The sequence below is a fragment of the Haliaeetus albicilla genome, chromosome 19 (genome assembly GCF_947461875.1).
Source record: "Haliaeetus albicilla chromosome 19, bHalAlb1.1, whole genome shotgun sequence".
Lineage (NCBI taxonomy): Eukaryota > Metazoa > Chordata > Aves > Accipitriformes > Accipitridae > Haliaeetus > Haliaeetus albicilla.
Window position 1 is genome coordinate 20,507,099 of NC_091501.1, and position 27,680 is coordinate 20,534,778.

At 38.7% G+C, this 27,680-nt stretch overlaps 1 protein-coding gene across 1 annotated transcript in view; it reads right to left on the reverse strand.

Annotated features, from left to right (window-relative positions):
• The window catches only part of CRACR2A (calcium release activated channel regulator 2A), a 62,926-nt gene that overhangs the window by 26,055 nt on the left and 9,191 nt on the right, over window positions 1-27,680 (reverse strand). The window contains exons 2-7 of the mRNA XM_069806694.1: window positions 25,354-25,591; window positions 21,906-22,017; window positions 15,264-15,432; window positions 13,589-13,735; window positions 6,558-6,648; window positions 3,630-3,725 (exon numbers count right to left, since the gene is read on the reverse strand). Coding sequence (XP_069662795.1) covers window positions 3,630-3,725; window positions 6,558-6,648; window positions 13,589-13,735; window positions 15,264-15,432; window positions 21,906-22,017; window positions 25,354-25,521 — 783 coding nt within the window. The 5' untranslated portion in view covers window positions 25,522-25,591. The remainder of the gene's footprint in view (window positions 1-3,629; window positions 3,726-6,557; window positions 6,649-13,588; window positions 13,736-15,263; window positions 15,433-21,905; window positions 22,018-25,353; window positions 25,592-27,680) is intronic.

Sequence of the window (27,680 nt, forward strand, 5' to 3'; positions counted from 1 at the left end):
ATCAATTATGTTGAAACTATGCTCAATAGCAGATGCTCATAATATTTAAACCCCAGGACACAACAAGAGGAGAAAGGGTTATTTCACAGCAAAACAGAGCTCCTTCCTCTCACTGTCTATACAATCCTTTAAGTGATACTGAACACTACTTTTAAAGCATTCATTTAAACAACTCCCAGTAGAGTGGAATAACTGATTAGGTGGATGCTCAGCTGGTATAGAACGGCATAGACTCTACAGGTTCTAGCTGCTTATTGGAGCTGCAGATTGGCTCCCATGGTCATCAAGCAGATGAAAATTGATTGGGAAGGACTCACAGCCTGCAGCCATGTTTAAGAAAATCTAGGGAGCAGAAAGAGTTAACCAATTACCACAGGTCAACCAGAGACACAGGAGCCAAGGGTGTATATTCTCTTTTTTTGACAAAATCGGAGGAAAAACTCAGAAGTTTAGAATCAAGTAAAGAACTGGGATTGTCCAATACAAACAAACTGTAGCTGAGGACAGCTATTACTGTCCCTCAAAGACACATACATTAAGCATTCTCCATGCATTCCCTTGTTCTTAGCTCAGCATCCTTTCTGTATTTTTTCCTCTTTTTTTTTTTTTCCTATTTATTTCAGGTGCATGTGGAAGATGCAACATTTATACAGTGTTGTAAGGCTGGCAATTATTTTGTTCTTTATGCCTTTCTTAACAATCCTATGACTTGATTTGCATTTTTGAGTGCTATTGATCCATGTTCTCATGGATCTCTCACTCAGAATCCCAAGATCATGCTCTTCCGTGGCCATCATCAGCACAGAACCCATCATTTTATGTGAGAAGCCCAGTAACTCTCCTGCATTTTACCTCGTCCACACCTACTTTCTTCCCCTAATAGAAGATTCTGTGCCCTAGATGCCTCTGTCCTCAGTGCCTCCTTCTGAGACATGCCATCACACATCCCTGGAGGAACACTACTGAGAATACCTTGTGCTTTATCTAAGCCATGTAAAGCAAGCTGACAATTCAAGATCATGGTAGCCAGCAAAAAGGTCTAGCCAAAGGAATCTTGGCCTACAGAAGGCCAGTCAACATGGAATCAGATCAGTATTTCAGTCACACCAGGTAGAATACCCTCATAAAGGAGACTCCCTCTGGCTAAGTCAGCAGAAACAACACTGAACTCACCTCATCTGGAAATTCCCATTCACATTTTTTATAATAACAGGAATAATTAGATCATATTTAAAAAAAGAAAAGAAAAGAAAAGAAAAGAAAAAGGCTTATTAATGAAGTTTGGAAAAAAGCATTTGTATTAGTCCCAAGAGGTTCCCTTATATAATCAAGCATGGAAGGTGTAATTAAACCAAGCTACCATTACCATGTGCAAGAATAGATTTAATTATCAAAGTATATTTCCATCCAAAAGGAGGAGGTGAAAGTGACAGAGTGCTCTGGATAAGAAAAACATTAGATGGGTGGAAGTGAACCTAGCACACATTAATATCTAGGTGAATGAAGAGTAATACCAGAAAATGAGTGGGGTTATAGTATCATAAAAACAGATCTGAGGAAAGATGAGAGCCACTCTCAGAGATCTTCATTAGGAATTAGAAAAATATATGTACAAAACACTGTCTCTAACTACACTGAGTTCAGCATTCAAATAAACAGGCTAGGCTGCTACACCAGAAAAAAAAAAATCAAATATTGCATATAAGATTGACAATGGATACCAATCAGCTGGTTGAATGACAAAAGTTTCAAATGCCATTAATCATCTGAATAGAATTATCTCACTCATCACATCATTAGAAGTAGTGAATTCCATTTGTCCGACATAGCTTCCTTTCCATTAAAATAAAATGGGATAGTTTAATTTTTATGGTAGTATGAAGATCTTGTCCTTCAAAAGCACCCTTGCTGAGACTCATGCAAATTTATAAAGGAGAGGGGAAATGATAAATAATAGAAATTACAAATAAAATACAAAACACAGTAATACTACTACTAATAAACAATGCAATGAATAGAAAAGGAAAACATAAAATTATAGAAAAAACGATACTAATAAAAATAACACAGACGTTGTTTTATATCCTCCAAGACAGGCAATAGTAGACAATAGGCAATGTAGACCATAATCATAAGATTAACCTTCCTGAAACTGCTGCCTGTATTACTTGATTACACCAGGCTTAAAATTGAGTGTAAGCCTTTGAATAGCTTCTAAATATTTTAGAGAACCACAGAAAAAGGGTTTTATAGAACTACTGGTTGATAACTAAGTTTTAAACATAGCTTTACAGCAAACAAAACCAAAAAACCCACAATCAAAAAAGGAGAATATTAAAATATCATCGTTACAAAATTATGTTATTTTCTTGTATTTTTGCAGTTAACTTCACAATAAAAATGCTTGATTTCTGTGCCCCACAGATATCTTCAAAATATAGATTATTTCATCATAGTGCCGCAATGTGGTAAACAGCCTGCATAAAATCACATCTATTCTGATTCACAGTGGTACTGAACAAAGATAATTACCATCAGGCAGTTGATTTCAATTATATAATGGCCTTTTAGTTCAGTCCTATATCCTCATCAGCTAAACTTTCATAATTATAGTAAGCTAGAGTTTTCTCTCCCCTCTTACTCAAGTACAATCCTACAGTTCCCATCAGTTTCAGCAGCACCTGGCTTCACTCCTCAGAAGAGGATCTTAAAAACTACACACAACTAGGAAACTGCCCTCAAACTCCTTTTTCCTCTTCCTTCCCTTCCCCTTTTACTTCTCTCCTACTTCCCAGGAATGGCACTGCTGCCAGGGAAAGGAATTTTACATGTGTTTTATATTCATATTCTATAGAGGGATTTGGTTTCACATCATCCCATTTCAGCCCCTTAAATTCCAGTGCTACTCGCTTTCCTTATTGCTAGTCTTTCATGCACTGACCTTGGAGACACTTTACAGCAAGTTCACACATGCAGAAATACTCTGCTTCCCGAAGCAGGCCATGCATTTTAAGAAGTAAAACATATCAGGCTTTAAGACGGGAACTTGACAAGCTGTTACCATTCAAGAGAAGCATGCACTGCTATAAAACAGTTATCACAGAGAGATGTATCAGAAGCATTTCAAGTTCATAGTGCTGAATCGTCCAAAATAAGTAAATGAGTAGTTGGTACAAGCTTTGAGCAAAAGTAGACACTGTAAGACCCAAATCACTGTTTCTCTGCTCTTGAGCTGTCTGGGCATTAAGCCAGTTCCTAGCACACTGAAGGCAGTGGAATTCTGCTACATTTTCATAAAATTAACCTAGTACCTGGGGAGAATACCTGCAGCATTTTTTTTCATTTTATCATATAAAAGGAAAACTGCTTTAGAAATAGAGGGTAACATTTTTCCTAAGCACATGCATAGAAGTCTAGCAGTCATAACTCCACTTCTAAATGCATTCAGGTATCTACACTCATCACACAAAAGCAACAGAGGGTCACAGTCTGGCAGAACCACATCACACCAACTTGCATTTTTGGGACCTAAAATAGTACCTAAAGAAAATCATACAAACAAATAAAAATGATCCTTCAGTTAAAAAATAGATATAAATCAGAGTTAAAAAATAGATATAAATTAATACCCTTTTCTGTTTTTGAACCAATTGTTCCAGTTCTTGTTCTTTTGACAGGAGCTTGCACTCCAGCTCTTGACTGTAGGACTGAAACCTCTCTGTGTCCTGCAAAATTCAAAGAGGAAATGGATTAACAGAACAGCACGATTGCGTCAGCAGGAGGAGACATAAGGCATCAGGCTTGAAAATAATAGGAAGGCTTTTCACAGTGAACATAATGAGCTACTGATAGAACTCAATTTAGGGATGGTATCTCTCATGAATCTAGACTCTGAGCTTCTGTAAACTGGTATAGTCCAGCAACTTCAACGACTGCAGTTGCTCCAGGATGTGCTGATTGCACATGAGCAGGTATCAAGTCTACAAAGCAGAAGCAGGTCTTCTGTCTTAGGCATGAGCCTTAGGAGCTTAGCCAACCTAAATCAATGAAGCTAGAATGCATCCTCCCATTTCAAGCTACATATACCCTCATCCTCTTATACACTAGCACTCATGCTCATCAGTTGCAGCAGTGAGCCGTTTCAGAGAGCTAAACAAGCAGAAAAAAAAACCAGCAAAAAAGTGAATAGCTTTCTGCACATTTGGTTTCCTGAACCAGACAACTGCTGACAAAAACAACTGCTAAGAATGCACTGGATGGAACAACCTGGACAAATTTAAATTATTATAGAGCTATTCTGTAACTCACATACAAGATATCAGGATTGACATGGGAGATACAGGCTACTGACACACAGCACAGAAACTCAGGTTGAAATAAAAGAAACAATACCTGCTACCTTTAAAATCCATCACTAACAACAATTTGTCACAGATGTCCTGCTGGTATAAGCAAGTGATCTGGGCTTCAGGCTCTGCCATTCACTTAGCAACTGTATCAACCTGTCCACTAAGTATCCTGCCATCACTGGGAACTCCTAGTCCTATTTGGCATTACTCCTTCAGACACTCCTCAGCTGAGACAAATTGTCAGACCTCCCCTGAGTAAAATTGGGTTCCAGCAGTTCATATCAGCTGAGAATCTGTCCTATTCCTCCACAACAGGCTTCTACTCTCTAAGGTCCCCAGGAAAATGCCTCTAAACAAATATAAAAATTCCTGCAAGACAGAAGCAGTTCCTACATGCTTTTCCCCTTCAGCGGTACACGTAACCAAATGCACGTTAACTGGCTTCTTATGTGGAACAATATATATCCAAGTGAAAAAGACAGACTAACTGCCCCTTTTGTACAACCTTCAGTCAGCAGGGTATTAAGTATCGCAAATAGCTACAATTTGTACTTATTTGCATCTTACCAATTTCTTTAAATGTATTCTTCAAGAGCTGCTCTTCACTCAAGCCATAATAATTCTCCTTTTATATGGCATCAATGCATCTCTCCAGGCTGTAAAGTCTTTGTGAGACTTTGCATTAGAGAAAGAATTTAACAGTCAGATCTCCCCAAATCCCAAATTAGTCATGCCAAGAAACAAACCTTCCTGAGTGCCTGACAACCATTAGTGTGAATGCTGACTAAAATGTAAATAGCTTCAGTGGGAAGCTTTAATGAAAAAGCTTGAAAGAAATGGCTTTACCTCAAATATAGAACTAATTAGGAGATCCAACAATCATTGCTAATGGAAAAGTCTTTGTTGTTTTAGGATTTTCAATACAACTTCAGTTGAGGGCTATTAAGAGCATATAAACCATTTCTTCCACAACAACTGCTGTCAGGCAAAGTTGCAAATACTTTTTATCCTTCAGCTGATATACAAACTTTTTATAAAGGGTTTATCTCATGCACCACTAAAAACTGCTCTCAGCTTGGAATGGAAAAAACTTGACAATTCTAATTCAGGTTCACTACCCTGTGAGGCAAGTGAAAAGACTAATACCTTGGACAGCTGATGAAGGCTCTTTTTGCTCTAACACACTTTATGTCAGGAAACAAAAAATACTTTATATATCTGGATAACAAAAGGATTTTTTAGATATCATATTTAATTGAGAATGGAGGCGATAATTGATGGATATCCACTAGTTTGGGCAACATTTTGTGTACCACGTGTTGCTTGAAACCATATAATCATTTCATTTATATGACTGCTTTCAAGACAACAAAAAGGCATGAGCCAGTAGGTCATGATTGGTTTTCCCAGGCCACATAGAGAAGCTGTGGAACCTCAATCATTTGCATACTCAAAACTCAACTGGACAAATACCTGAGCAATCTGATCTAGTCTCAAAGTCAGGAGTAGCACAGGTGCCTTCCTACCTAAATGATTCTAAGATGACTCTTTCCTGGAGCATACTGGGAATTCTTGTTAGTGTCCTTGTTTTAGGAGAAAAAACAGGACAGAAAAATCCAAAGAAAAGACTATGAAAGCAGTAGAGGAGATTTAAAGGAGACTTCATAAAAATTCATTGTCAGGTGTTCTGGAAGCACCATGGCAGTGACAAAAGAATCTGACCTATGTTTATTTTGCAAATAGCTGTGGTAATTTCAGAAATTACCATCGCTTGATTTATCTCTTGCTGTTCTTCAGTGAGAACTTATCCCCTCCCCAAAAGCAGAGACTGCAGAACTCAACAGGATTAGTGTCGCTCTCAACAACCTCAAAGAGCATTTTTCCTAATTGTGACCAGAAGTTGGACCTATAGCAGCACTGATAATACAATGAGGCTGTAGTTCCGTTGACTTTCAACTTTCAGTTTACAGCTGCTACTGTGTGCCAACCACTGAGCACAGGACATCAATGCTCTTCCCATCCAAAAAGTCACTTAGTTTGAAGCTGCAGAGCCTGGATCAGTACAAAAGTAGCAGTGAGGTAAATGATGTTTTTTCTTATTCTGTTGTGAAACACATTTTGTGGGCTTTCATTTCACATGCAGAATGAGTATAAAACCACTGGAAGTGGGAGCAGAATTCATGCCCACAATAACAAAGAGACACTCACTTTCAAAAGAAACTGCTCTTTCTCCTTTTTGATTTGCTGTTCCATTTCCTCATAGAGATGCTGGATTTCTTCATCATAAGCAGCAATTTTCCTAATAAGAGATAAAAGCATACTGAGTGGGTCTTTGTAGCAGTACTTCAAGTCATGGCTCATTATGAGCTAAACCCCACATTTCTGCCTTAACACGAAACTCCAGAGAATGTTCTAGGGTTAAGAAAATAGGAATTTTTGTGCAGGAAAGGTCACAGATTAAGTTTTTTTTTTTTTCTCATGGAAGGCAAGCTTCAACAGCTCAAAGGCTAATAAAGCTACACATCTGACATTTCCATATAAAGCAACTGTTCATTATACAGTTTTAATGACTAGTAAATCTTAGGTTTAAGGAACAGAGCTTCCTAGTGACAATACTAAGAATTCCAGAGCCTAAGTTTGCCAGTTAAAAGTATTTTCACTGCAGCTTCATGGTTTTTCACTCTGGAACTGCACTGTTCACCATTCAAGAGCATTGAATGAGGTACTTCTATCATGTCTAAGACGGTTTCAGCTAGAACGGACTTCTTGAAAGTCCTTCTTGAAAGCTGCCTTACTGCCTTTCTAACAGCTTTGCTGAAACAAATTTGAAAAGCCCAGCTGAGGAACAGAAATAAATATGCTGTGCACAAGTGTATCTGACAGTAGGAAAAAAGAAGGACCTACAAAGCTCACTTTTTTCAATAGAATATTGCAATTAATACCCCTGCAGTTTGATACATGAAGGATTACATTGAGCAGATGCTTTGGTTTGGGCAGAAAAAAATTAACTGTTGAAAGGGAATAAGACAGCTGCTTTGTTCTGCTACTATTCTATTCTATTTTCATTAATCCAGAAACTGAAAAGCAAAAATCACTTCGCATCAAACTCAGGGGACATCCTAGAAAGATTTTTAACAGAGATTAATAGGGTCTTTATAGGACTCTACTGTATGTTCCCCCACATTCCTCTTTCTAGAGCTGTTCCTTGAGCAATCTGCAGAATGCATTTGTTACAAATAAAGTACATCATCTCCTAGGGCATTCACATCAGTAAGAGCAAGACAAAGAATATACAGTAGAAAAAAAACCCCGCTAATATTGTCATCTGGGTATCTACTATTTTTTTTTTTTTGTACCAAATACTCTACATATTCCATGTTTTCACTTATTAAAGGCCTGATTCTCTTCTCAGAGCCAAGCAAATTGGAAAGAAACTTCAAAAAATTTACCTAAGCTAAGAAGAGTGAGAAATATCAGAAACAAGTCTTTCTCTCCCCCTTTCAAACATCAGAACACTTGACATTGCCAGCGTGCATTTTCAAGCACATGTAAAAAATGAGGTGAGGGAAGACATTTTCTCAGGCTTTACAGCAGCAATAAACTAATATCAAGCTACACCAATTTGAGTAAAACAATTGCTGTCACTTATATTTTTGTAAACTCTGATTAGGTAAGAAAAGCAGCCCAGACAAGGGCGTTTTCATGTGACTGCAATGCTTCAAATGGAGAGTGCCAGAAAATGCAGAAGCCCTTTTTGCTGACTAAATGCCCCTTATAGTGTAAAGTCAGGTCATGTTCTGGTCTCAAATTTTATTTTCTTAACACTAAGAAAATGCTTCATAATAAATTAGCACTCAATAGAATTAAATGACACAAATTCATAATGAATTAACAATTATTTAGAAAGCTATGGCAGAGGTGCTAAGATCATATTTAAAACCACTGTATTCATGCAGTATAATGTCACTTTGATCAGGGCTAGATTGACTATGTACTGAAAAACCCCGTAACTTTGCACCGGCAGAACACATTGCACAGCAGTCAGTGTTTCCATGGGAATCATAAAGATTTTCTTTGCTTCTGTGTGACAGGGAGAATAACTTTAGTCCTCTATTATTAAGCTGCTGATTTAGATGTTTCTTTCCTCTTATGTGTTTGGAAGTAAAAGATATGGCAGCACCATCAAGGCTACATCCAGGAGGTACCTCTGGATTTAGAAATCTTTTTAGCTGGTCTGCACATAAGCACATGCCATTTCTTCAGGCTGAATACTCCCCAAGCATTTCATTCATGGCTTACCATTCTTAACTCTGATCAAATTAAACAGAAAGATAAAATAATACCCTGTTATAAGCAAAAGTGTAACACACTTATAAGTAACGTAACCAACAAGCAGCAGAAAAAATAATCCAATACATTAGCTGGCAAATAATCCCCACATGCAGTCAGGGGAAAATAATTAAAGCCACAAGGGCATATCATTGTTACGTGAAAAATGCAAAACGTTTTAATTAAAATCTCTATTCCCTGGGATCATACCATCCAGTTTTACTCCACGCATAATTGTATAATTTCAGCAATATTTGATAACGTGATCCTTCTCTTTCCAGTAATGCTGTGGAATAAACAGAGATGGAGACAGAAGGGAGTCAGTGCTGTTGTTGAGCACATTAACCAAAATGGAATGTAATGTGAGTTCACTAAGTTCAGATGATGAGCTCACGGTCAACACACAAGGGTTTAATTTCTGCCCCTTCATGTAGCTGCAATGTGAATTGTTTGGGTTTCACAATTGCTGTTCATGCAGTTTGTTGTAATGGCTCTTCTTTCCCCTTAAAAAACCAGTCATTTGCGCACAATCTCCCGAGATGCTGATTCTCCTGTTCTTTCACCAAAGGTGGACTCTGACACTGTCCTGTGCTAAGCCCAATGAGAAGTCAGCTCATCCTTCCCTTCCCGTTTACCCTTACGTTTATCCTTTCTGTTTAAAACTCTGTTGTTTGAAACACAGTCCACCTTTTTACTAGGTTTGTCTTTCAAATGCAAAGCACAGCAGCAGACAGAGCTAATGGCAGCTGAAGATTTTATCTGCTGTTAGAAGAAAAAGGTTTCTTTCTCATCTGTTTTAAGCTTACTTGCTATTAGTCTTCAATGCCCCTTGGTTCTACTGCTAGGGATTTGAAGAACAACAGTTCTTCATTCAGCCTAGTCAGTGGTCTCATGGCTTTGTAACAGTCTATGGTATCCCACTCCAGCCTTTACCTCCTCACTCAAGAGATCCTACCTTTTAAAAATAGCTCAGTCAGAATAGCTGTTCCATTCCTTTAACCACTGAGTTGCCATTCTCTGTACCTTTCTTCATTCCACTACAGTCTTCTGTGTTGCAGAGACCAGAACTTCCCTCAGTACTCAAGAAGTGGGTGCACCACGATTCTATGTAGTGGCAAAAACACGCTTTGTCATGCTCTCAGTGCCCTTCCTGATCATGCATAGCATTCTACCGGGTTGTTTTGGCTACCATTGCATCCTGAACTGATGATTTCAGGAAGCTCTCTGCAATGACCCCAAGGGCTTTCTCCAGAGTTGTAACTGTCCATTCCAAGTTCAGCATCATGTAAGCATGACTTAAATTATTTTATCTTCCTTACATTTATCTACAATGAAGTTCATCTACTGCTTTTTTCCCCACTCAATACACTACCCTATTATTTAAAAAACATCACTGCCAAATTTAAAAAGCCATCTAATTTTAAATTAGCACTTTAAATTAAATACAAATACCAGAAAATCAAGGAGAACTAACTTATCCTGGCAAACAAAAATTGTATCCACTGTGTAGATGCCAAAAGCAAAATGGATGAATGTATGGAGCTACTAGTCCACACTTCCAGTGCATAGCTTAGCTATTGCTGATTCCAGCACCAGACCAGATATATGTACAATATTTGGTTTGATACATTACCGCAGTAAAAGTCTCTCACTTTTGTTTAAATAAAAGGAAATAAAGAAGCAAATTAGTATTTTTAAAAGGAGAGGGTTTAAGCCTCATATTTTCATCATGCCTTAAAATCTACAAATATAGGCAACAGCTCATCATCAATTCCTTTATGATGACAAAGACCAGTAAGGAGAATACCACCAGTTCTGGGATAAAAATGTGGCCGTTTGCTCTGTTTTCCTTAAAGTGTATTCAGTTCTGTGTAAAAATGCATCAGCAGTATTTTGGCTGTTGTTCTGCTGAACCAGAATTACAGATCACCTAAAAGGAGAAACACACCCATGGTTATATTGGCACAGAATATATCCGATGCACTGATAGACCTCTTCTCTGAGTGTATCAGGAATATATTTGATATCTTGTTAGGAATCTTTGTTGAAACTCTTCAACTAAGGGATCACAGTGGTAGGTTTTAAGTTTCTTCTCCAACAATTGTCTTAACTGCTTAATATAAAACTGAGGTGAGGTTAATATCTGACAAAAATCAGAGTGGGTCAGTTTACCCGAAATGCTAAAGCAGGCCTTTAATGCTAGAAAAAATCACAGCCTGTTACCAAGTAATGAAAACAGTCACACACCAAATGTGCACGGTGCATAATTTACATGTTCAGAGGACAAAAATACTAGTACCTGTAAGACGGTCAGCAGTAGACAGTACAATATGCAAATGTCTTCTTTGAGAGTATTTTAAAATTACCAACATTTTTTCCATGGAAAATACCTTACTTGGCATATAGAAGGTTTCTTTAAATATATAAGCTCATATATATATATACATGCATATACATAATTAAATATATATCTAAATAAAAATTCACAGGGAGATCAACCCTATGCCTTTGAGTAACACCCAACAAAGTACCACAAATTTCCTCTATGGAGGATCATGCTGCATGTTATACATATGTATTATAAACTTATTTGTAAGTTTACTGAGCTCTGTGAGAACAGGTTTGTAAGAGATGTGTTAACAGTGGTATAGATTAAGAATTAAAGTGTTGAGATGACTAGGCCTTAGCATGTGTGTATGTTTTCACTAATAAAATTCACTCCTGATAAACTGGATGGGAGAAACAGGATCAGGCTGTCATCTTTCCTGTTTGTGTGAATGCTGCTTGTGTTTAGGTGGGTGCCAGTAGAGGCACTGCTTTCTAAGCAGCATCAGTCTGCACAGTCCCCCATGTGTGTGTCTTGAGAATATACGTTCAGCCTCACTACTGGCTGGACCTACAAGTGGGAACAGCAGCAGCATACTGTATCTATTGAACCAGGACAGGAGGAAACTCCTGGGTCTCTTACACTACAGGATTCAGGTTCATGAATGAAAATATGCATGTGTGAAAGCTCCAGAAGAAAAGACAAAAAACAGGTATAGAAGAATGGCATGGGTTGACAGCATAGATTGGCAGGGCATAAAGATCTCAGCACATGCACACGAAGGTTCTGAGGGCATCCAGGTTAGAAAAAAAGAAACAAGACAAAAGCACAGCCTACATCCAAGAAAGGGGAAAAAAGGCTGAGAGTAGACTGCATTATTGCCTAATGACTCACCGAGGTGAGTCAGGAAGGAAAGATGAAGGATCACATTCATTCTCAGCTTTCAAAGGGTACTATTGTCACCAATCAAGAAGAACCCAGGAGACATGGTAAGACCTCAATAAGCAACATCCCTTATCTTCTGTGACCCCACAGTAAATCCTGGCCAGTCTATGTGGACACATGCATCTTAGTGCTAATAAGTATGTGAGTATAAAAAAAAAAATTCACCCCTCTATATGGTCTGTCTTGAGCTTTGCTGTTATTTGTACATAGTTTACAATAAAAGAGGTTATTCATCCCCACTGTTACCAAAGACAGTATTACTCCTCTGATAGTTCTGAATCCTTCCAGCTCTACATCATAAACAAAACAACAAACTATGTGCTGAAATTAGAGGTGTTATCAGGAGCAACAGAAAGAAGAAATGAGCTAAAACCTGGTTTTGCTACAAAGGCATAAAAATCCAATGCATTTTTAAGGTGGAGATTTCAGGTCAGTCAGAAAAGTCAGGTAATGCTAATGTACTCCCTGTGCACCTCTGTGCCGATCACAGCTATTCAATGAATTTATTCATTCAGTTCCCAAAAAACACTGACAAAAGTATGACAAAAAGAAACAAAAACCACAAACCCCTCATCACACATCGTTGTTAATAATCTCTGGTCTAAAACAGACAGCACAACTATCTCTATGCTGTTTCCAACTGACTAGCTGTCTGAAGGCTAAAACCACACTTGTAGACTTAGATGAAAACGCTGCTATCAATATAAACCAATTGTCTTTAATAACCATACGTTTTTAGGTTTTTTCTTTCTTCAGAAGCCTTGTCACATTCTCAGAATAGCCAGGAGAGTGCTGAACAAATGAAGTAAATGTTCAACAATATATTTGCCTTTATTACTTAATCTGTAAGAATCTGAAATTCAGAAGTGACACTTTATAATAAAAATACAGGGGAACTTCAACTATAAGCATCATTTTGCATTCTATTTAGATTTAGCATCAAAATTTTTCCCCTCTAGATAGCTACATATTAAAGGATGATCTATTAATTTTTAGTTCTTATATATTTGGTTTTTTATAAGCGCATTATATATTTGTTTATATATATACACACATATTATGTATGTTTTTATATATATAAAACCTATATATATTGTTTACCATATTTCATATGTTTGTTTTAGATATATATATTTGTTAACTTTCATTTTCACTGGTATCAGTATTTTGTGCTGCTTTAACATCTTAAAACTCTCATTTCTCTGGCCAGTTAATCTAGATTTATAGCTTTTCTGCATGCAATGTTTGCAAAGCACACAGACAATTTACCAGATTTACTGGTAAATCTGACTGTCCTCTGGAATCAAACTGATTAACTAGAAGTAAATTGCTTAATATTGTCTTAGAACTGCAATGCAATAATAAACATCTGCAAAAGAATTTCAGTCAACAAAATCTGTTAACTGGAAGAGAAAAGCTAATTTCAGCCAGTTCTGCATTATAAATAATTTTACTGGTACTCTTTATGACTAATAAAATATTATATATAAAATACTATAATAAAATTTTATGTTACGGGAACTCTTGTGATTATAGTCCTTAATTCTTCACTGAAATACCTTGTTTATTTCAAAGGTTCTAATAGTAGGTAAGATAGTTGTAAAACTACACAAACAGTCCAACAAAGAGAAGTACTAACTTTTTCAGAGCGCATTCCAACTCATTCTTTTCATTATCTGCTTCTTGGAGCTGGGAAAAAATTCTGACCAGGAACTCTTCAAAATTGGAAAGTAAATGTGGTTCGTCTTTTCTCAGCTGCAACCAAAGCTGCTTCACATCACTCTCACTGAATGAAGAGATCATAAAGGATTCATTAAGAGAGAACATTCTCAGGCTGCAATAAATGTTCACAGCATCCTAGTGGATGGAGGCTTCAGGGCATCGCTAGTCAGAACACAAAGTTTATTAAAAACAAGGGCTACTTAAGCAGTGCCAGATTTTAAAAGGGTGAGGTGGGTGGGAAATGATGGAAATTGCATTTATTCAAAAAAATGCATCATAAAGTTTGGCCATGCATGACTGCAGAGAATCACTGCAACTGCTTGTTTAGTGGGTGCCTTGCCAGACAATTCATCTGAACAGGAATGGATAAGAAAGGAGACAGATGAGATATACTATATGTACCATCCTGTCACTTCTATTAGAAGTAAAGAAGTTCCCATGAATCTGGGCAGGGTGGGGCAGTGGGAAAGCTAATCAAAAACACTTCCTCATGAGAAACAAATGAGACTTGGTCTCCTAAGTTACTTAGACAAGTTAAATTGCATTTGTACTGTCTTTTTTCATTTTCAACCCATTTTAATTCCACAGTGGGACTGCTACAAAAATCAGAACGTGACATCTTGAAAATTTTGATGTAAAGGTTTACCAGGAGAATGTTTTGTTTCCAAATCTGTTCAGCAGATACTGAAAAAATATGTTCTACTGTGAATGATAATGGTTTTTTTAATACTTTGCCAAAATTCTCCTGAACAACTTTTGTTTGTTTCTTCCTGATTCATTCTCTTCCATGTGCATTGTAAGTCTGAACCTAGCCAGCAGAGTGCTATATTTAAAGGACAAAACAAGGATAAGGATAGAAAAAGTGGGTGACAAAAATCTCTTCATAATGAAAGCCTTTCAGGATGACTGACAATCAACTCTTTCCTGTAACAGGTAGTCAGGTGAAAAGAAGCACTGATGAGCACTTTTATTTCATGGTAAGGATCACTGATGCATTTCTTAAACTTTCCTACTCTCTGTCCAGATTCTCTCCCATTTTTGCCCCGTGCGTTTTTTGATCTATAACGTTCATTGTGATTGACCAATGAATGTCAGGCCAACACACAAGAAGCTCTTAGAGCAGTTTTTGCAGTAGCATTATCAGAGCAGTCACAACATGCAATTATGCATAAAGGGGAGAAAAAGCAGAAAAAGGGGAGAAAATGCTCTTTCTGAAGGTTAACTGGTACACTTTAAACACAGCCCTTGCCAAAAAAGCAGTCACCATGCACTGTTTGACTGAAAATCAGTGGCATCTGTGGATATAATTATCTGTGTTCAAAACCCATGGTGCATCAGTGGGTTAATGGTACAGCTTTCATATGGCACAAGCACATGTTTCATATGCCTGCAGTAACATAGCTTTGCTCTTGGAAATTTTGGTTGAATGGCATTTTATCATCTCTGACAACCAAGAAAATTAATTTTTAAAGAATCACTGTGTTACTGAGCAGCCTTGGTTCATGTCATTCACCTTGGATTCCATTAAAATCAAACCCAGAGCTGAATCATAAAAGATTTTACAGTCTATTACTATTGCTGCGAAGACTCACTCATCCAAAACCTTTTTGGCGCCAAGCCGATCCATCAGATTTGAGAACTGGAATTCTTCATCCTCATCATCACTTATGGTCTCTTTGCATTTAAGTGGGCAGGCTGCTTCACCTTCTGATTGCTGCATCATCTCATTATTCAAAGCAATCTGCCCCAAAAGAAACTGGCCTAAGAATTAGAAATTACACACATTAGCATTTTCAGAAATTACTATAAGAAGCAGTGTCATTGAAGAGCAACATACTAAAGATCAAATTTTACAGTAAATATAATTTGTGAGGGAAACACCTACAGTTCTTTACAAGAAAAGGGAGTATAATGAAACAACAAAAGGATGAGGCATGGCAAGAGGATCCCTGAGTTCTATGCCTGACTTTGTCCCCAGCCTGATGTCTATCCTTCAGTAAATCACTCACCTCAAAATTCACAAACATACTGAAAAAATTCAGACCTCCATGAACAAAAGACAAAACTGCAGCAACAAGCACTTTATAAATGTTGTGGCCTTATTTCTTGATATGCTTAAACAGAAGTTAGAAATCTAAAATAACCACAGCATTGGTACTGATTAAATGTATCTCCTATTTTAACATTCCTTTTAGTGCATGACCAAAGGCACACCTCAAATTCCTGCATAAACTGCATATAGAAAGCTACACTTTATTAACACTTATTTCCCTCCATTTGACTCACATGCACTTTAATTCCTCTAAACCTGACCCCTACAGCAGTTTCTTCCATCTATTTGGGTTATTTCTATTAATAACAGAAAGATTGGATCATGGAGACATGATGGGATGGCTCCCATGACTGGAGTGTTGCAATGGAGGTGTTGCCTCAAGTCTTCAAAAGACTGATTAACAATTAAGAAGGCAGAGATAGTTTAAAAAAAACCAACTAAAACATGAGAAGTGTGGTATGTTTGCTATTCAAGGACTGTTTAGATTATGTGTACTCAAGGTAAAGCTTATCTAGTTTTAAGATTCTGCTTGCAATAGAGGATGCTTGAAGAGTCACAGACTTCCTAATTAAGGACATACATCCTCTTTCCGCATCCAGAAGGGGTATTCTTCCCCAAACGACCACCGAAGACCGCCAGAGACCACCACACAGGCGTAGAAGACTCTGGGATGATTGCTCAAGAGAACAACATGTCATCCTTGCTCAACGTAATGAATATGCAATAGTTAGGCAGAACATATGCATTAGATAGGCATGGTGTTTTAACTGTAGTGTCTAAGTATGGATTGAAAGCCGCAGTAGGTGTGCTTGATTTGTGGAAATGTTCCACCCTGCACCCTGCGCAGAATAAAGCAATGTCTCCTCTCTAAACATACTTTGTGTGTTTCAGGAGTTACTTTCTGATTAGGTAACAGAAGCATACAGGCTCTTTAGGAAGGACAGGAATGGAGGACGAGGAGGGGGAGTTGCCCTTTATGTGAGAGAGCAGCTGGAATGCATGGGGCTCTGTGTGAGGACAGAAAAGGAGCTGATGGAGAGCTTATGGGTTAGGATTAAAGAGAGAACAGGCAAAGGGCACAGTATAGTGGGTGTCTGCTGCAGGCCACCTGACCAGAAGAACAAGTGGATAAGGCCTTCTACAGACAGATAGGAACAGCCCCACATTCACAGGCCCTGGTCCTCATGGGGAACTTCAACCACCCTGACATCTGTTGGAGGGACAACGCAGCAGGACATAAGCAAACCAGGAGGTTCCTGGAGTTCATTGATGATAACTTCCCCCTCCAAGGGATAGAAGAGCCAATGGAGAGGTGCTCTGCTGGACCTCATACACACCAACAAGTAAGGTCTTGTTGGGAATGTGAAAGTCAAAAGAAAGCCTTGGCTGCATTGACCATGAGATGATAGAGTTCAGGATCTGGAGGGCAGGGAGGAGGGTGAAAAGCAAGCTCGCAACCCTGGACTTCAGGAGAGCAGACTTCAGCCTCTTCAAAGATCTGCTTGGAAGAGTCCCTTGGGATAAGGCCCTAGAGGGAAGAGGGGCCCAAGAAAGCTGGTTAATATTTAAGGATCACCTCCTCCAAGCTCAAGAGAGCTCCATCCCAATGAATAAGAAGCCAGGCAAAAATGCCAAGAGGCCTGCATGGATGAACAAGGAGCTCCTGGCCAAACTCAAACACAAAAAGAAAGCACATAGAGGGTGGAAGCAAGGACTGGTAACCTGGGAGGGACACAGAAACATTGTCTGGGCATGCAGCGAAGAAGTTAGGAAAGCTAAACACCAAACAGAATTGCACCTGGACAAGGATGTTTAAAAAAAAAAAAAAAAAAAAGGCTGAGTATTTAGGAGACAAAAGGAAGACTAGGGAAAATGTGTCCCTCAGCAAGATGAGGGACTTGGATACACAGGACATGGAAAAGGCAAAAGTACTGAATGCCAGCTTTGCCTCAGTCTTTACTAGCAAGACTGGCCTTCAGAAATCCCATGTCCCAGAGATCAGAGAGAAAGGCTGGAGCAAGGAAGATGTACACTTGGTGGAAGAGGATCAATCAGGTCAGGGAATACTTAAGTAAACTAGACATCTGTAAGTCTGTGGGCCCTGATGGGAGGCACCCAGGAGTGCTGAGGGAGGTGGCAGATGTCACTGTGAGGCCACTCTTGATAATCTTAGATTGACCATGGTGACTGGGAGAAGTGCCTGAAGACTGAAGGAAAACAAATGTCACTCCAATCTTCAAGAAGGGTGAGAAAGAAGACCCAGGGAATCACAGGCTAGTCAGCCTAACCTTGATCCCTGAGAAGGTGGTGGAGCACCTAATCCTGGAAACCATTTCCAGACATGTTAAGGATGAGAAAATCATCAGGAGTAGTCAGCACGGATTCACCAAGGGGAAGTCATGCTTGACCAAACTGATAAACTTCTATGATGAAATGACTGGCCTGGTAGATGAGGGGAGAGCTGTGGATATTGTCTACCTGGACTTGAGTAAGGCCTCCAATGAGATCCTTATAGAGAAGCTGTTGATGTACAGGCTGGATGAGCATTCAGTGAGGTGGATTGAAAAGTGGCTGAATGGCTGTGCTCAGAGGGTGGTGATCATTAGTGCAAAGTCTAGTTGGAGGCCGGTGACTAGCATGTACCCCAGGGATCAATACTGGATCCAGTCCGATTTAACATCTTCATTAATGACGTGGATGATGGGGCAGAGTGCACCCTAAGCAAGTTTGCAGATGACACCAAACCGGGAGGAGTGGCTGATACACCAGAAGGTTGTGTGGCCATCCAGAGGGACCTCAACAGTCTGGAGAAATGGGCTGACAGGAACCTCATGAAGTTCAACAAGGCAAAGTGCAAAGTCCTGCACCTGGGGAGGAACAACCCCATGCACCAGTATGTGCTGGGAGCCACCCGGCTGGAAAGCAGCTTGGCAGAAAAGGTATCCTGGTGGACACCAGGTTGAACAGGACCCAGCAATGTGCCCTTGCTGCAAAGAAGGCTGATGGTATCCTCAGCGGCATTAGACAGAGTGTTGGCAGCAGGTGGAGGAAAGTGATCCTTCCCCTTTATTCAGCACTGGGGAGGCCACGCCTGGAGTTCTGTGTCCAGTTCAGGGCTTCCCAGTACAAGAGAGACATGGACATACTGGAGAGGGTCCAACAAAGGGCCAAGAAGATGATTAAGGGACTGGAGTATCTCTCATATGAGGAAAGGCTGAGAGAGCTGGGAATGTTTAGCCTAGAGATGAGAAGGCTCAGGGATATAATCAATGTATGTAAATACCTGAAGGGAGAGTGCAAAAAGAATGGAGCCAGGCTCTTTTCTGTGGTGGTGCCCAGTGACAGGACAAGAGGCAATGGGCACAGACGGAAACACAGGAGGTTCCATCTGAACATCAGGAAACACTTTTTTACTGTGAGGATGACTGAGCACTGGCACAGGTTGCCCAGGGAGGTTGCAGAGTCTCCCTCGTTGGAGATACTCAAAAGCCATCTGGACGTAGCCCTGAGCAACTGGCCTGAGGTGTCCCTGCTTGAGCAGGGAGGTTGGACCAGATCACCTCCAGAGGTCCCTTCCAACCTCAACCATTTTGTGATGCTGACATTCCTGGCTATTGACACCCCATCATAGTCATGAAAGACTTTAAGGAAAGTCAGGAGACTTTCTCAACAATTTTTCACTAGCCAACAACACATGATGTTACCTTGTATTTGCTCTAGTAAGTGCTGAGAACACTATAGAAGAACTGATTAGAAGAAATAACCATGGATTGACAAATGACTTGATTCAGTTTAAATTAAACATGAGGCTAAGCAAGAATAGGTATTACTGAAGTCAACTGGTCTGAAGGGTTCAAGTAAATTAACAAACAGGTGAAGCCTGAAACTATCTTAGAATCAAAAGTGCAAAACTATCTGAACTCGTATCTCAAAGTGGGAGGGTGTGGAGGGGACACGTATGTAGAAAAGATCTGACCGTATCTAATCTGGCTTCAGATCTGACTGTATCAATACTGACCTCAAAAAAGAGGTAAGCTGAGGTCCTACAATGAATACAATGACCAAAAAAAAGAAAGCTACAACTTGGAGATAAAAAGGATATATATACAGACAAGAGACCCAAAAACATCGTGACCTGCAAAATATACTATACCAAACAGCTACAAGGCTTTTTAGCTACATCCATAAAAAGAAACGAAGAAAGAAGTACAGTAGCTGTACAGTGAGGATGCAGAAGCGAAACTGCCATGTGAACAATCAATGCACTTGTGCTCAGTTGGTGAAGACCAGATACATTCCATCAAATTCTAAATGTGCCAGCTATTATATTTGAACATTTGCAAGTCAGAATTTTTAAGGAATCTAGGCAAAAGGGGTATTGTGATTTTCTGCAGAGGATCTTTGGTTATATTCTAAATTCTAGTACAGAGGTTACCATCGACCCAAGGAAACAGAAATACTGGTGTGGTTTTGTGGTTTTATGAACTCTATCTTGCATTTTTTCTCATAGCACCCAGCAGAGTATGTTGATAACAGAGACAATAGACTATGTTGCAAAAAGATGTTACAGTAAATTTCAGATTTGCTACCGTTTAGAAATATGAACAGGATTCATCCCATGCTAATTGGTGCAGTACAAGTTTTATCCAGACACTACTCTGCTTTCTCCATTCTCTAGTTTTCTAAAGCAGCCTTTATCTTGTATAGCTTCTGCTTCTACTAGGAATGCCAATATCATCACCGAATGTACATAGCCAAATGTATGATTACGTAGCCTGGATCCCTAGAAAATACCTGTCAATCCTGTGTAGCAGGTTAAAACGTAGCATGCTTTACACTGTCTACCCTTATGTTTTACGTGAATCCTACACATAGGTGCCTCAGAAGGCAGTACCCTGTCTGTGGCAGTCTGTGTAGCCTGCTGTGCCCATGTCCTTTGTGTGTCTGTGTGGGTGTCTCTGGGATACACGTTTAATTTCACTACCAGTTGAACCTGCAATCAGGAAAGCAGCGGCCACATCCATCTGGGTCTCTGGACTGGGCTCCAGCAGCTGGGCAGGAGGAATTCCCAGGCTCTGGAGATGACAGTCACTTACAACCTCCCTTAACACAAAATTTTGGTTTTGCAGGGACTACTTATGAAAATAATCTTCATTTAACTAAGAAACATGTATAATTTACTTATGAAAAGTAAAGCAATAATACATTATTTCATTTCTCAATAATGGCAATTTGCAGATTAAAGCAAACTCTTTATTAAGATACTTGATCTAGCTCTAAAATGGGAGAGGTGGGACATGAGAGAATTAAAATTTCAAATGACTGACGATTTGCAAACAAAAATGAAGGTCCTGTTTGCTGGGCCAATACATAGTGTTTAAATGGAGATTTAACATTACAATTCACACAGAGAAGAGATTCCGTTTTCTAGAGAAAATGCTTAAACCTGATGCTTATAGTCAGCAGAGCTAAAATTTAATTGCAAAATTGATTCTGCGTAAACAACCAAACACAGCCTCACTAACATTGTCATCTTATCTGGAACCTCATGGTTAGGAAGAAAACAACGCTTTCACAAACACAGAGAACATGACAGTAAGAGCGCAAAGCAGGCAGTTACAAAGAACTTATCAGCTCCCATCATGCAGTAATAATAATTGCCTCATCCTGTTTTGTTTTGAAATGAATTAACATCACTTGAAGAATTAATTTGTTGTAGAAAACATTCCCACAGCTATAACGATAGTGGTTATTAACACATTTTCAACATTGTCTTACATTAATCTTAGAGATAATCTTAATTATCTCTCAGGTCTTATGACCTGTTACAAAATAAAACACAAGATTTTTTTCCCCTCAAGGGAAATTTTCCAAAATTTGTTCATAGATGTACTCCACGGCTTAAAACGGGTGTAATTCAGATGGTTACATCATATGTCTCATATTGTGCCATGGCTTGCCATTATACACAGGAGAGAAAGACCCTGGAGGCCTTTGTCTATTTATCGACATAATTTGACCACTTCTTCATCTGTGACATATATCTGCTATATCTAGGGAATAGTTTGTCTCCCTGTGTGCATCGTTAAGTGTACTGTTAAGATAAAATGCTGCTTTACTGATGTGGCGAGTATAGAATATGAATAAAGCTCTATACAGGAGACATGCTTTCCAAACTCACTGAAGCCTGTGGTGAACTCTTTTGGGGTAAGTGAGCCGTTGCCATCAGCATCCAATGTAACAAAAACTTTTTCAAGCTCTTCCAGGCTAAGGGGTAACTCAGGATGCAGTCTCTGGAATGACAAAACATACAGCAACTTTACCCGCTACTACGGAATGAAAGGAAGACTAGATCCTACAGAACATCCTAATACAGAAGGATAGGTCCTTTTGTTTACCAGAGTGAAAATTCAAATACATCACAGAGTAAAACAACATCAGCTGAGGGAGATTTGCTTTTCTGACCTCATTATTTGCCTTCATGAATCCTTTACGACAAAGCAGTGAGAACAATCCCCTTGTGACACAGATTCCAATCACACAGGGAAGAGGTATAACTTGAGGTGGAGTCTCAGCATCCTGGTGAAATGGCCTGATTATATTGGTGAAATGCCTTATCATGCAGCTGGACAAACTCAGCAGCAGAACTGTATGCCTAGTTCCTTCCACGTCATGAGATCAAGCAAGAGACTCTCTAAACAAGACCATTATAAGAGGGTATACTGTCCTAATTAAAGCTGCTTTAAAATGTGTAAGTAAATAAATAAATAAGAAGCCTGCATGGTCCAAGGAGCAAACCTGCTGCTCCTGTAATTAGTTAAATGTAGTTCATGACTGTCTACTTCTGACATGCAGTATGCTTACACCAAAAAAGACAAAACTTCATGAAACCAGCTCCACAAAATCACTTATTTTTTCCTAAGAATCTAAAGACAGGCATAAAAGAAAAAAATTTTTTTTCTTTAAATCTGGCCCTGATGGTTTTACTGTAATTGTAATTCTTTTACTCTGCTAAATAAAAAAGACGGAGGTCAAATAGCTAAGAGCAAGATCTGAGCCCAGTTCTGCCACACACATTAAAACAAAACATTTTGCAACACTAATTCTCATTATTCATGATAACCTCAAGGCCCAAAGTGCAAAGCTGTGGTTTCACATCTCAGGTAGAATTTGCTTTCTTGCAATATCAGAAAACCTGTTGTTTGTTTGAAAGTTGAGCACATTTGATATTTTGAAATGGAATGAAAAATTCCAAAAAAACAGTATTAACATAATCTCAAAATAAACAGCATAATATCATCAGGGAGGACTAAACCTTTAATATAATTACTATATTATAGACACATCAGAAAACTTTGTTCGCAAGATCTGTTCCACTGAAGTTAATTGGATTTAGATACTCGGTGTTTTTTAGATACTCAGCACTCCCTCATCACGCCTCATATCACATGACTAAAGATTAAAAAGCTTAACGTTAGCATCTTGTATTTGAAGCAATGGTTCATTAATGGTAAGTAGTACTGAACTAACAGCGGGATGCAAAAGTGATCAACGCTTGGTACCTTTTAAGGAAAAAAACCGATTTACTTCATTGATTTATATCCTTGCTACAGGGAGTGAACACCATGAAAAGTGCAAAGTCAACTATACTGATTTCAAACTCACATTTGCAAAACAGGGATTCTAGTTAACTAGTCATTCTAATCAAGCATAATGAATAACTGTAAGAGTATGTGTCTCAGGTACCGTTGTTCAGTATAAAACACCATTATATCATATATTAATAAAATAATGGGTACCAAATCCATTAGAAAACACTGCAGATGATTACTGTCACTGGTGTCCACATAAATCTCTATTAATCCACTACTGAATTACAAGGGAGATGGGACAATGAGAAAGCTATCACTGGCTTCAAAGAATCAGGGTTTCTGAATCACTGGAATTGACGTAAAAGACTTCCGTTCATAATTTTTATTCACTGTCACTAAATTACTGTAAAGTCAAATGGAGGAGATGGGTCTCATGCCAGTTTTTTTGTCAATGGAACTGCATTGATTTCAGCTGAATTACTCTTGGTTTCCTACAGTGTTGAGTGGAATAAGGATAATCCAGTATCTTCAAAAGGTCTGTATTTGTAATATAAAGAAACATCTCCTCAAGTGTTCTGAGCACCCTTATTTCTGTATTTAAATAGACACTTAGATACATACTGACATTGTCAAATATGGTAAACAAATACTCATGGTGAAATAGAAGAAATGTACTTTATCCGTTCTTTGCAACCCTTTTGCTACTGCATTTTTTGCAACATTTGTTTTAGAACCTGAAGTATAAATCTATTAGCACTCTAAGCATAAAACCTAGAATAAAAGAGAAATAAATGTTTTTACATTCCTTGCGAAAACAGATATTAAAACTTTTTATATACACATACATACATATACATATATGGGTCTTCCACTAGGTGAAAATATATGCCATTCATTTTTTGGAAAGACAATAAAATTATAATCCATGAAATTCTCTATGGGTCTGGATTTACCAAAATTATCACTAACAACATATTTGTTTGCATTCAGTTACTTCAATGAGATAATGTATGTTGGTAAAGCCTACAGCAGAGCAAGCATCTGCACTCCTATCTTTTTTCAACTTTGCAGAATTAGCACGGGTCATCACAACAATCACCAACACACAACTGCGCAGAAAGTTCTTGAGTTAGTAACCTGAGCAGTTTACTATGAGGTTTTTGCTTTTCCAACGTAGATAGTTAAGTGTTTCGCTTGCATTTTCCTATGTACAGACATATCTTTGTTTCTGAGAATATGGAAGGTTTCTAAATTTTGTATTAGATGCCTCCGTTGGTAGTTTGCACTGAATTTATTTTGCTACCGCTTCCCAATTCTATTTCATCCGTAATTACTGAAGTTCAAATGGACTGAAATTATGCTTTGCGCGTCAAGCATGAGTACATTCTCGTTTTTCTGCCACATACTGGTTCAAATCATCTTATCATTTTTGCAATATGCACCCAATCCCATTTTCAAAAGATTTTGTTATACAGCTGCTTTTTTTCCATCAACACTTTCAGCAGATCTGATTTTGGCTCCTCAAACAATTGAAGAACAATTTGGTAAGATTATTGTGAACACTGAATAATGCTAAAATACTGTTCCTCTATACTTCCTACACATATATGTGATCCAGCTGAGAGTTCACCATTGTCTGGCAGCTGAAACCAGACTGAAAGACTTTATTTACATAACTCTGCTGAAAAAAACAGAAAGATAAAATTGGTGGACTGAATACATTCATGATACTGTGGCAAATTGCAAAGTAATGAATTCACTGGAGTTTCAAATCTCTCCATGAGAACGGAATTAAATTCCTGGGGCATTTTTTTAAACTTCACTTATTTTGATTTTCCACTTTTTTGTTTCTTTTTCTGGAAAACAAATGCAAGCATTACGTAAGACTTCAAAGAAAGTATTTCAAAATCCTACATATCTCTTTAAAGTTATCAGGAGGGTGTTACAATTTTTAACTCTAAATTAATCCATCTCAACTCATTAAGGGTGTTAGGAGCTTCTCTCATTGTGCATTTCACATAGCCAGTTTTGTTTTACCTGCATGTCTTGACGAGTGATGAAGCCTTTGCCTTCCAGATCACAAATCTGAAAGAACTCACGTGCTTTTCCCAACACAGTTAGTCCTGGGTCTTGTTCTCCAGTCCTACTCCTCTCTGCATCTCCTGGTGGCACAGGACTGGCACAGTCTCCTTGTATTCTGTCCATTGTCACAATCTCAGCACAGAATATTTTGGGATGCTGCTATCCCATTTACTCATAAATTCTGATCTGAAACCTGTGCATGGAAGGTAAGGAAAAGAGCAAATCAGACCCTCTAATGATGCTTTCCACAATCTCTTAGCAACCATCTCTTTAATTAGGCACTAAAGCTTAGAAGAAGAAAAAGCTTTTTGAAAATGCCTACCCTTGATGGGCTGCACTAAAGACACTGCAAATGGGATGATGAACGAGGAGCAGGGAGTCTGAGAGAAGAAGACAAAACTAGCTCTGAAAAGGAATCTCAAAGCAAAATCAGCCAGTTTAACAAGAAATACAGACGATCAATTAACGTGAACAAGAAAACACAAGAAATACGGGTAAAGGAAAATATAATTTAAAGTCACTACAAGTATTCAACTGGTATCCTTTTGACTCTGATCATCTTAACACCACATATTACAATTTGCATCCAGTGCTTTGGAATACAGTTCATATGATGGCTATAGAATGAAAGGTAATTGGTGACTGACAGAACATGATGGATCATGGTGTTTAAATCAGTTAAGTAAAATTAAGAGAAGATAACTGATTATGAAATTCTGAAACATTTCCTTAGATTAATCCTTATTACTTAGGGCTTTGACTTTCACCTGTGAAGGAGAACTAATTGCTAGTGAACTTGGTGGGAAGACTTCATAAGTTAATCACATTCTAAAGAGCCTCTGTGAAAATTTGCATTATAGCCCCTGCATGAAAATATTTGTATATATTCATGTTTGGCTATAATTTGATCTTAAATTCATTCTAGGAGGTCAGATGTAAATAGTTTTCCCTCTCCAAACGTGTACAATTGTACAACACACAGCTATCAATACAAAAGGAGCAGGCTTTCCCAAAAGCCTATGGACTCAAAGGCACTATTGACAAAGCATGGGTTATCATGCCTCACCTGATGTTTGTAAGACTCCCTGTATGATCTTAACTCATTATCATGTGGGTGAACCAAGCAGAGAAAGTCTATTTCACTGAGGTACTGTGTATTTGTGACAGGCTAAGAACATGTGTAGAGTTACCAGGGCTCAGATGACGTGCAACAACTTGACTTTGTATCTGTTTTTCTAAATAGGTCTACCTGAAGTAGCCACAGATTTGTCTGATAGTTTTTAACAGGTGAAGTACTTTGAGAGGCATTTGACTATTATAAAGGAACATGGCCTGATTCTGATCCAGCATGACTGGCACAATCTGGAACCACTCCAACAGAGGCCAGTGAGAATTATTTGAATCTGAAATGTATGTTGTCTTCAGAGTACAGGCTTTGGCATTGCATGGATGTGAACGTAGAATCTGAGGAAACAAAAACTTTAGCTTGTCTACTCAAGTTCTTAAGGAGAAAAGGCTCTGGTCACATGGACAGAGTAACTCAGCCGGAGTCTGCTTTATTCTATGCTTAAGTTCAAACCTGGCAGTGCTTTATACCCCTTAAAACACAGCATCTTTCAAGAACTTCTTAGATGTACAGTTTGTCACACTTGCAGCTTGCAGTGGCTTTCCACGACAAAGTGATTTATTTCTCCAGTAGCTATGGGCCAGGCTGTTGAACTTCCCATGTTGCATGTAAGTATAAAAGCACTGTAAACAGGCCATTGACTTCAAACCAAACTAGGACTTTGATGAGCAAATCGCCCACCCCGTCTCTGAAACCATATGGCAAAAATCTGCAAACATAGGTAAATTTTCCTCTCTCTCCCTTGCTCTCTTTTGCAACTGCAATCATCCCAGGACTGTTGTTCAAATACTCTCAAAGCAGAAATAATTTTGGCTTAATGATCAAAGAACTTAGCTGTCAAAATCCTTCCTAAAGCAGAGTTACAAGCAGCAGCAGAAAAAACATTCTGAGAGAAGGCAAAGGATGGCTACACCCAATACCATCCCACTTTAGGAAACTCCTTCTCAGAACGGGTCTTACTTCAGTTTTAACATATGGCAGTCAAGGGTGCTTCATAAACCCTGAGAGCAGCTATTTGAACCGAGAGGCTGCCCCTCCGCCAGCACACAGCATGCAGGCACCGGCACCCCTCGCTGCCTGCTGCGGCGGGTAAGCCCCTCTGCTGGGGCTCACTGCGCTCCGCACCCCAAAAGGCACCGAAGCCTGCCAGAGCACC